The 11,604-nt window shown below is 38.6% G+C and overlaps 1 protein-coding gene across 1 annotated transcript; it reads right to left on the bottom strand.

Moving 5' to 3' along the window:
• Positions 1-9,065: 9,065 nt before the first annotated feature.
• LOC115682007 (nuclear transcription factor Y subunit B-3-like) lies at positions 9,066-9,849 on the bottom strand. The gene has a single exon (XM_030606132.2). It carries the CDS (start codon positions 9,783-9,785, stop codon positions 9,207-9,209), a length of 579 nt encoding a protein of 192 aa, XP_030461992.1. The 5' UTR covers positions 9,786-9,849; the 3' UTR covers positions 9,066-9,206.
• Positions 9,850-11,604: the final 1,755 nt, after the last annotated feature.

Here is an 11,604-nt window from a genome sequence, read left to right as displayed (position 1 = left end):
TGCGACATTCCCGGACGCGTCGCCAACCCTTTTTTTTTTTTATCTTTCATTAAACACATACAGAAACGTGTAAACTCCCGGACATACAATAAGGGGATAGTGAGGAAAACAAATATATTTCATTCATCTCTTAATTGTCAATAACACATTGGTATTTCACAAAATACAATTTTGCTACGCGTTCCTTTTTCCGATTATGACATCAAAAGGGATTGAGGGTTATCCTAGCTCCTTTATATACGAGGATGACCTCAAAAAATGTTTCTCCTCAAAACAGCCGATTCCCTTGGAACACCAGTCCCTTCCACTTCTCGGTCTATGGTAACCCGAAGCGGACCAAATGCGTACTCATATCGAAGGACCTGAAAAGTAGTTAACAACGACGGGTGAGATTTAACTCAACAAGTAAGCTCCTTAAATCTCGTTTAGGAGAATACCATTGCCTTCGGATCGCCCTAAACGTGTTGCTCTAGCATCGATGGCAGATCAATAGCAAAGCCCTTGCTTTGCCTTAACTATTAACAAGAGGCAATTCTCTCACTCTCTACTAACCATCATAACTCTACAATAGCTCCAACGAGCATATGACAAGATCACATGATTGTATATATCAAAGGCATATCATAGTGCATAAGCAAGCACAATATCAATTTAATAATCCATACACATATAATTATCACTTTCAGGCACAATGCATTCATCCATGCACGTTGAACTCATAATAGTCCGGATTATTAAACGACCACTCAGGACCACAACCGAACCCCCGCCAGTGTCTTCCGGCATAACTGGGCATCATCCCACTCCGTTGGGCACGGCAACGTCTGGAATCCCCACCCAAACGGCATTCCATAAGGAGCATCGGTCTGGCCTCAACCGCGACACGGCATAATCTAAAACCCCCGCCTAGATGGCATTCGAATCCCCGCCGGGTATCGTCTAGAACCCCTGCCTAGATGAAACTTTTATGTGACAATGCACACATAGCAATCACTCAATGCTAATTCTTATCTTTGGGAATTAGCCAATGCAAAGTGTTTATGACGTACACTTCTTTACGTATAAAGATATCATGAAATGCACTCATTTTCAAACACCATTAGCATTGTCCATCCAATTTCCCTTTTAAACATAAGCATGTTCAAGGTTGCCATTTAATCAAGGCATTATACAATATGAACTCATCATTTTTCTCATGGCAATTTAAACCTTAATACATGGTAATCTATCACTATATAAGACAAGTGAGCAAGATGAGTTATTACCATTTTCTATGATAAGTCATCACCATTAAACATGATAAGCTATCACAACTATTCTTGGTAAGCTATCACATGCAATTGATAAGTTGTCACCATGAACTTGATAAGTTATCACTAAACACATGATAAGCTATCAACTTAATTTAAGATAAGCTATCGCTTAAATCATGATAAGCTATCAGTCAATTCGTGATAAGCTATTGATCAATTCATGATAAGCTATCGACTTACTCTTGATAAGTTATCGACCAATTCACGATAAGCTATCGACTTACTCTTGAAAAGTTATCAACCAATTCACGATAAACTATCGACCAATTCTTGATAAGTTATCACTTTAGCATGATAAGTTATCATTAAAGCATGAGATAAGCTATCACCTAAGCTTGATAAGCAATCAATTACACTGGATAGGTTATCACATAATAATCAAAATAAGCTATCATTAACTAGATAAACTATCCTCTAATCCACCTAATTAACTCTAAACCTAAACTATTAGCAACCTAATGCCCTGATCAAGGTTTAGAGAGTAAACTTACTCTTAAACCAAAGAAAACCAAGGGGTGGCTCGGCAAGGGCGGCGAGACGGCATGGCGGATGGCGTGCAGCGTTCCGGCGACGGACAATGGCGCGGGTGGCTCACTGCAGCGGACAACTCACGGTGGTGGTGGCGTGAGGGTGTCATGGTGAGGGCCGAACAACAAGAAAGAGAGAGGGAGAGCGGCGGATGAGAGGCTAGAGAGAGAGAGACCAAAGAGAGAAAACTTAGAGGAAAATGAGGAATAAGGGAAGAGAGAGAAAGTGTCTTGCAAGACACCCAAAAAATGGATGGCTCTCCTTTCTCCTTGCTTCACAAGCCAAGATGGATGGCCAAGATTAACTCTTGCTCACCAAGTTTGAATGAAAGGCCAAGATTAACTCTTGCAAAACAAGTTTCACAAATATCCAAGGGTAAAAATGGAATTAAGGAAAGATGAGAGGGTCATTTTGGTCAATTCCCTCCCTTATGTGGCCGGTCAAAACTTGAGGAACAAGTGGACAATTTTGCCCTTTTTCAACTCAAAGAGATTCTAGAAGACCTAGTCTTTTTGCTTAAAGACACTATTCCTCTCTAAGAGGCTTTAAATGGGTTTAAACTTGGGCCAAGCCCATTCCTCCTTGGGCCGAAATCCTCCTTGGGGCCTGTCATTAGGCTTAGTTCCTTGTGGGCTTCTCGTCTCAGGCTTTTCTTGCACAAATTCTCAAAACTTCTTAATTTATGCCCAAAAGGGTAAAATTGTAATTTTCCCTTCCATTGGGCCCTTGTGGCCGACTATATAGTCCATGAGGCCCATTGGGTCCTTAGAAATTCGTGGGCCCCCTTGGGGGCCCCAATTTCCTGCCCGAATTTCACTTTTCCAAAGTTTCTCGATTTACCGATAAATAGGCAATTCCTAGAATTTATCCAATAATTGTCTCTTAATCCTCTAGAGTCCAATACCCTCATCTGGATTAGAATTCGTAGTTAAAATCACTCAAATGCGTCTTTCGCATAATTAGAACTATGGGCAGCTCTTAGGGATTTCGTGCGTTTAACCCATAGTTGATTACAAATCAATCTATGTTTAAGCCTTTTCAAATCATGGATAACCCTCAGTTGTCATGTAATCGAGAGGGGTCAATTGCCCATTTCGGAATATACAATCATTAGGGATTGGTCTAGTGTCGTTCAGAATCAATACAGTAATCGTGCAGAATCACCCGCAATCCGATTATACACTATTGCCGAATCGAGCTATAACCATTCCTGGATCGGCTTGAAATGGCTTATGAGGATCCCTCAATGATTCTAATGATCGAATTGTCAATTTATGATTGAGTTCTTTGATCGTGCGCATCGAAGTCCTAAATTGACTTTCCCGTAGCTTGGAATATTCTTGAATTATTCTTGAATCAATTCAGAGTCTAATTCTACTAGTTGCGCATTGATGAATTAACCATTCAGTACACCCTGAATAGGGTCAGATCTGAGGATGTCACATTAAACAAACGCATACTCACCGTTTTTGCACAACCGTGCGTTGGACTCTTTAGCAGTTTGGCCAGTCCAATTTTCTCAATACTCTCCACAAAATTTAAGTGCGATTCAATGGTTAACAAATACATACTTATCGATTTCGTAAAACTGCGCAATAGAATTTTTCTAGGGGCCGTGGGAGAGAGAGAGCTCGTGTGTATATGTTTCTCCTTTTTACTCTATTTGTCCCTTTTCTTTTCTATTGTGTATTGCCAACGCCCTTTGTGAACAACTTTCTTAATTTCAAGAGAACACTATGCTTATATAGGCAAAATTAGGGCTTTTCTTGATATATCCCTTTCCTAAATTGAAACAAAGAAATTGTGTGATATATTAAGATAGCAAAATAAAATATCTCTTTCATTCCCTATCCAGTGACCGAAATTTTGAGCTCAATGTGCTTTATTGTTTTTCAATTTAATTAACGAACACAACATTTCCTAATTTGACTTCCATCGTGTGAATCGCATATGTGAAATTTCGGCTACAATGGGCTTGGCCGAGTTTTGTATTCTCTTAGGCTTAGTCAAGATAATCTTATTAAGCCTAGAGCATCATTATTTAACTCAGTCCAATTATAATGCAGTTTATGTGGGCTTATAATTCTAAATGACAATGCTCCTAATATGTAGATGTAATTTAACAAAAATTATGTTTGGGGGTCAGGCTTGATTCCTAATTTTCTATGTAACCAATGAAGTTGCCAAAACTTAGGTGTCAACATTCACAACCCAAAGTTGTTCCTCCCGTTATACTTTTCAAATTCTACTTCACTCCAAACAGAATTGCAACAACAAAATTTTTAGACGATGATCAAATAAGCAAAAGTACCAAATCAAGACCAGAAAAAACCTTATCCTTAACTCTAATACCAGTTGCTGAGAAAATAGTACAGATACTGAAGGATCTTGCTATTGAAGTCTAATGCAAGAAGAAAAAATTAACAAAGAAATCAACAAAGAACGATAAGTGCACCAGAGATTTATGTAATTCGACCGGAGTGTCAGTACCTATTCAATGGGGATAGTCGATCACCAAGAAATCCACTATCAATCCAAAAAATACAGAATTTACAATCACAGGCTTCTCATCCCTAGTTTACACTCAAAGCATAACACTTCTCTTGTTTGCTTTAACGTGTTATAAGTGAGTAGAATTCCATCTCTTACATATAAAGCATTTATATCCAAAATAGGAAACCCATTTTAGATAAATCTACTCATATTAGGAAACCAACTTGGATTTGATTTCCTTTACGGGTGCAAATTCGAATCATATTGTAAAGGGAAAAAGTCACAAAAAATCTCAAATTATGATTACTATGACATATTTTTTCTGAACTTTTTTTACATAAAAAACCCCTAAATTATGCCCACCGCGACACTTTACCCTAAACTTTTTCTTATGACCTGAAAAACTTCAAACTTGTACCTATGTGACACATTTACCCTCCATCAAGGTTTCATTAGATGATTTTTCAGCTAAAATAGCGTCATTTTTATTTCACTTAAGCCACGTGAGCGCCATGTCAACATTGTTTACTTTCTGACATACATATAAGTAGATTTTTAAAGGTTCTCGTTGACGGAACTTTGACAGAGTGTAAATATGTCACACAAGTACAAGTTTAGGATTTTCAATCTCACGGAAAAAAGTTTAGAGCAAAGATGTCACAGTGAGTATAATTTAGGATTTTTGATGGCTTTTGCCCTATTTTAAAAGTATTGAACCTCTTTCATTTATTTTAGCTGCCCGTATTTTTCAATCTATTTAGTAATTTCCTCTTCTTTGTTGGACTATTCTCTCTTCCATCATCTGGCCCCTAGGAACCTAGCTGCATCGTGCCCTTTCTGCGTGGCCTGTATTGTCATTTTTCTTTTTTTGTCCTCTTTATCATTCTGATGTAGTAGCATCTGCCAGTTTCTCAATAATCCAGCCTCTCAAACATTTTTCCATACTATATTGGAATTCGGTGGACTCATATCTTTGTTCAAGAACCGAACAACGTCTATCAATTCAGTGACCATGCTAGTGCTCCATGCTAGTGCCAACGATTTGCTATTTGATAATTCTCGAATCTTATTTACGTTTTCCTAGTTCGGCGCTCCAGTCAACTTAATAGTTAAATACCATCATGTGATATAAAGTTCGCAATTTCTTCTTGTTCGAATGCAAGTATCCAAAGAGATACTTTTCTGATAACTCCAATCGTCGTTGCCATTTGTAGTACATTCTTACTCTTTTTTTTTATCAATTTTTTGGCTTAAAGAATTTTTTAGTACGCGTTGACCATTATACAAACAGCCGTACTGTGTCTTTTATTTGTTTCCGGGAACAATGCCAGCCAAAAGCTCAATTATTAATAGTCTAGACAACGACAACATCTAATCGTGTCTTAGCTTCCTTATTCATTGTTGAAGATTGGAACAGCTTAGAATTGGAATAGAGGACGTCCGAACAGAGCGAAATTGGTTCGGAGTGCGCAATTCGGATGTCCTAAATCATTTGGAGACATCCGCAATAAAGCACCGAACGTTGTAGGCTAGCTAGGGTCCAACTACACACATTTGGATGTCTAGAGACTAGATTGGACGTTCGGCCGCGACTGGATGTGACGTCCCACCATATTGCTGCAGCTGGGAATTCTAGCATTTTGATTTCTCGACCGGACGTCCGATCCAGTAAATTTTGGCCGAGAAGATTACAAATATCTGGCCACGCGGGACCGAATTAAAGGACAATTTTTTACCTATTTCGTTGGTTGCATCAAGTCTAACTTTAAGAGAATTGTGAGAGAAACTAAGTGAGAGAGATTTTCTTGAATTCTTATTGTTGGGCTGTTTTGGGTGTATCAAAGTCAGGAAATATTTGTGAGCGAGTATGATCGAGCGATTATAATCATCCCTTTGCTCATTATACCGGAACCATTCACCGATCTCTTCCTGTGGAGTAGGCACACGGCCGCATCGCATAAATCCATCACGTCAGATTTACTTTTCTACATTTATCATTCACTTGAATCGTTTTGATTTTGTCTCCACTTCCGATTCTGCGCAATATCAATAATGTTGTTTTTCTGATGGAACTTGTGACAATGTTAATGTACATAACTCTCGTGATCGATGCTGACTGCTGAAGTTGATGTTCCCACTCACGAGGCAGTTCGATCTCTGCTAGTTCACCTACCCAAAGATGTTTTCTTTGTTTAGACATGACTAATTGAGTTTGGCCGGCCAACAATAAGTCCATACTGGTGACGACGTGAGCAAGCAAGCGGTTCGGTCACGCTGCCCCGTGAATTGAGCAAGTCAACGAGTATAAAGAGACTCGTTCTTACGTACATACCAGATAGCAATGAAAAAGAGATAAAAACCTAATAAATTATTGGAGAATGTATGTATGTTATGTATGTATGTTATGTATGTATGTATGTATGTATGTCAAGTTAGCAGACAGAAACTAGTAGACCTAACTTAAGGGTCAGTTGAGACTGTTGATTTAGTCATTAAGATAATGAGTATAGTTTAGGAGGCTCGTTCTAGTAATCAATAAGTGATCTTGAGTTGTTGGCAAACATCGTCCATCATGGCACTGTCCAGATCCGGCGCATGCCGCCTCGATTCAATGGGTGAAATAAGAAAGGAGATGTCCATGTTCAGCTGAAGGAGTTATGGGATGTGATGAAACTCAATGCTGTCAAACAAACGGTTCACGAGGATTTGGTGCTGGTAATAAAGAAGAAGTTTTTCATCTTGAGTTTGCCAATCCCCTTTAACTTGGTGTATGATCAAGCCCGAATCCCCGAATACTATGGTCTTCAATCTTTATGCTCAAGGCCGCCCTTAATCCTAAGATACGAGCTTCATAATTAACCAATTTGCTTGAACATTTGAATCTTAGCTTGGTAACTTTGAGCTATTGTGTCCCTATTTCAGATACCGGTACCGCACCAAATTCTGCTCCTTTAGCATTTGAGGCTTCAAAATGGTACATAAAAAAGGTCGGATACCATCTGCTGTCATCTTCTTTCGTATCAAATAGTATTCCCTCATCTGGAATTTTTATTTACTGGTGAATCCTCGTTCAGAGATTGATCAACAATTTTATTTGCATTAATTCAATCACTAAAACCTCACCTTCTGACTGACATAAAATATATCATCAATTCTTACCGAACAGAATCATCCGCCGTTTAGCCAATCTGTCACCCGTTCACATACCTCGCTCTCCATGAAGTAACAAACTTTTACCTTAAACAAAAAGAAAGGAATATGGCAAAGAGTTTGAAATTCCAATAAGAAAAGTACGTGGGACTCGGAAATAGACATTTCAGGTTCAAAATGCTAACAGAACAATTTGAACTTCATAAAGAAAAGTTCTGGTAAAACTGATGCCGCAAATAAAATTTTCAGATTCGAATCTGAATTCTGTTCATTCTTTGGAACGATTACTTCTGACCGTTGGCCTGACAAAATTAATGTTATATAGTTGAGGTAGGAGAAATGCACTCCAGTTTGTCGTGCTCAATACATTTCTAAGTCAATAATTTAAGCGTTGTTTATTATTATTATTATTATTATTATTATTATTATTATTATTATTATTATTATTATTATTATTTAGGCAGATAAAAGTATGCTCTCAATGTGCAAAATCAGTGATCCCGGAGTCAATTGTATTTTTCCATTTTGTTCACATAATTTACTTTGGTAACCGAACCATGAAACTTCATGTTAACATAATACGTGATATATTGATGCGCCACATATGGGCAATATATATATCGAAGTAACCTTCTATAGAAGAAGGCGCATAGCATCCTTTATAACAGCTTGTGATATTTTCTCCAGATACGAAAGTAACTTTTATAAAAAGAGGTGCATAGGTTCCTTCATAACATCTTTTTTGCTCTCTCGGATAGCTGTCATTTTCATTAGCACAGAATGAATTAAATTACTTTTATTCCATAACATATCAAAAGTGCAATAGACACCTAAAGTTTTTAAAAAGTGTAATCAACACAAAAAAAAATTACAAAATTGATGTTTGTAAGTCATGCATTAGCTATGTCCAATTTATTTGACGGAAAATGCCGACTTTTTTTATTACTTTCTCTTTCCTACGTGGCCATTATGTTAATGAAGAGTGGAACAATTACCAAAACGACACCGTTTATCTCCTAATTTTAAGGTTAAAAATAAAAAAAAAAGGTCTAAAAAGATAAAGAAAAACACACTCTACCGGAGGGGGCTTAAAGGGCGATGCTGCCCCAACCCAACCCAACCCAACCCCCAATATGTACTCTGCTTTAATTTTTGTGTTTTTTATCATTTTTCCTTTTCCTTAATTTTTTTATCTCTTTTGTTTAGTTTTTCATATTTTTGTTTGATGTAGAGCCTAGTTGGCACCACATCGGCACCATGTGTATTAAGAGAACAAAAAAATAACATGTCAGCATTTTTCATTAGGCATATTGGACAAACCTAATAAAATGACTTAATTGCACCAGTTTGATAAGTTTTAGGAATTGATTGTACTTTTTAATAGTTTTAGAATGAAATCGCACATCTTCGGAAAATGTTAGGGATTCAGGTGCACTTAATCGCACGTCACGGCAACATGTACTACATGCATTACTCTTCCGTTTTGTAGACACCCCGAATGATGCCTGAATTTTAACAAAATATAGCTGTGGCGAAGTTTAGATTTTTGAGAAAAAAAAACTGGAGAACTTAAGTAGGTACTATAGGAAATTTGCGATATATTTCCATTAGTATGAGTAGATTGAACAAAAATAAGCTTACTACTTCAACATAACATACCATCTAACAAATCGGTGGTTATATTTCCCACTTGAAATTAATTAAGTAAGCTCTAAAATTTCTCTACCACCCCACCCCATTATGAATTTGAGGAGCCATAACTTTATTTCCACTCCCATCCCCATTCTCACCGATCATCATCCGATTCACGTTGAACCCTCCCCCAACAGCGACCAACCCATAAAAGCTCTGAAAATCCCCCACGCCGTTGACCCTGTGCTCTGCCCCAGATGGCGCCGGCGGGTCCTCGTGCCCCCTCCCTGTGCCGGCGGCGCTGCCCTTGTCGCCCTCAGCCTCGTGATACCGGTTGAGGTACACCTTGAGGGGGGCAACGTAGTTCTCGAAGCCGAGGGTGGTCATGGCCCAGAGGAGGTCGTCACCGTTGATGGTCTTGCGCTTCTCGCGCTGGCACTTGTCAGAGGCCTCGCCGGTGACAAAGCTGATGAACTCGGAGACGCACTCCTGGACGGTCTCCTTGGCCTCCTTGGAGATCTTGGCGTTCGCAGGGAGGGACCGCTTCATGATCCGGCTCACGTTGGCGATCGGCAGGAACCGGTCCTGCTCCTTCGGGTTGTAGCCGTCCGACACGTTGCCCGATAAGGGGCTCCCGACAGGGCTTGTCTGGCTTCTCTTCCCGGTCATAGTATGCGAGAGAGAGAGAGAGAGAGAGAGAGAGAGAGAGAGAGAGAGAGAGAGATTTCGCAATGGAAGTGTGTTTGTTTATGAGTTTTGAGAATCTGAAGAGAGTTTGGTTTTATAGGGATAGGGGGAGATAAAGGTGTGAAAGATACCTCAAAAAAAAAAAAGAGAGGGAAAAAAGTGCAAGTTCGGCTTGATGTGGACACATAAGGAAAGGAACAAGCACTTAGTTGATTTTAGGACCATGCATGTGAATAAAGGTGATGGTTTTTGAAAAGCGCTTACTATATATTTGTTGATTTTTCGGGTCCTTTCAGAATTTCAAGGGTCAGATATATTTTACATAGCGAATTTTCTTATCATTCTCGATTTTCTTTACATGGATTTTCTTGTATTTGGCTACATATATAAACTTTTTAATTCCTCCACTTTTCCTTCCAACGGTAAAGTGTTGGGGTACTATTGTAGACCACAAATATGCGTCGATAAGGAGAGGTCAAACCGATTAGATTATAGAAGATGTTGGGTTACAAAAGTGATGTAGTCAATTGAGACGGGATTGATTTCGGTAATTATTCTCCTCTTCTGGACTTATCCATTTGGGCGTTGCTTTCCTTGATCGTACTTGATTTTGAGCCTGAGTAAACTTAATAGGAGGGAAAAGAGTATTTTTTGTTTGGTGAGGTGAAAGGAATCAATATGGATATGTTTGGGGGCTTGTCATAGTTTCGGGGAAGCAAAACCATGTGTACCTCCGGCACAAATCTTTGAACAATCTCCAAAAGCAGTGGCATAAGTGATTTGATTCCTTTGTGCTCCTAGATGGCTACTATAGGAGTGAATATAACAGTCATGTAATATCGTATAGAATGTTGAAAGATGGGTCGTGCATCGATCGATCTGCTAGTTAACGTGAATTGCTGCACATTATATTAAACAAAAATAGGGTTAATTCCAAAAAAAAGCACCAACTTTAGGTAGAGGGACAATTCTTGCCCGAACTTTTTTTTGTCCTGTAAAAAAGCACTAACTTTAGGTCAAGAGATAATTATGGCCCAAACTTTTTTTTGTCCTGTAAAAAAGCATCAACTTTAGGTCGAGTGACAATTCTGGCCCCAATTTTTTTTTGTCTCGTAAAAAAGCACCAACTTTCACTTAAATCCCAAATCTGGCCTCCCATTGACTTTCTATTTGAAGTCACCCTTGTTTGAGAAAAAAGTTTATATGGTGGTGAGCTTGGCGAATCTCATCCATGACGTCTATCGACGGGTGGTGGTCTACAGTTATAGATTACGACAAAACAACGAAGTCTGGCCAAAGAGATTCAATCTGGAGATATTTTTTATTTGCTGGTGAAGTGAAGGAGACGAACAGTTTCATTGTTATTCTTCAAGCCGTGGCTCAGATAATAAGACAATGAATAATACTTTAAATTCAGTCAGCAAGTCAGTGGATTTATTGTTAAGGTGGAACAGTCAAGTTCGATAATCAATGGTTTTAAGTTAATGAGGGCCAAATTTGGGATTTAAGTGAAAGTTGATGTTTTTTTACGAGACAAAAAAAAGTTGGGGCCAGAGTTATCACTCGACCTAAAGTTGGTGCTTTTTTACGGGACAAAAAAAAGTTCGGGCCAGAATTGTCCATTGACCTAAAGTTGGTGCTTTTTTTTTTTAATTAACCCAACAAAAATAGGATGAACGGAGGAAGTAATGCGATTCGATCGATGTGACAAATTTCAGAATTTCAATAGAAAAACATTTCATAGTACAAAGTACATGACAAATCGGTGTGAAACCCTACTTTACATTATATACCAAAACTT

The sequence above is a fragment of the Syzygium oleosum genome, unplaced genomic scaffold, assembly GCF_021117445.2.
Source record: "Syzygium oleosum isolate NSW1041296 unplaced genomic scaffold, Sole_v2.1 Sole_v2.26, whole genome shotgun sequence".
Classification (NCBI taxonomy): domain Eukaryota; kingdom Viridiplantae; phylum Streptophyta; class Magnoliopsida; order Myrtales; family Myrtaceae; genus Syzygium; species Syzygium oleosum.
The sequence above is the reverse complement of the archived record's forward strand: the minus strand, read 5'-3'. Positions and strand labels throughout refer to the sequence as shown.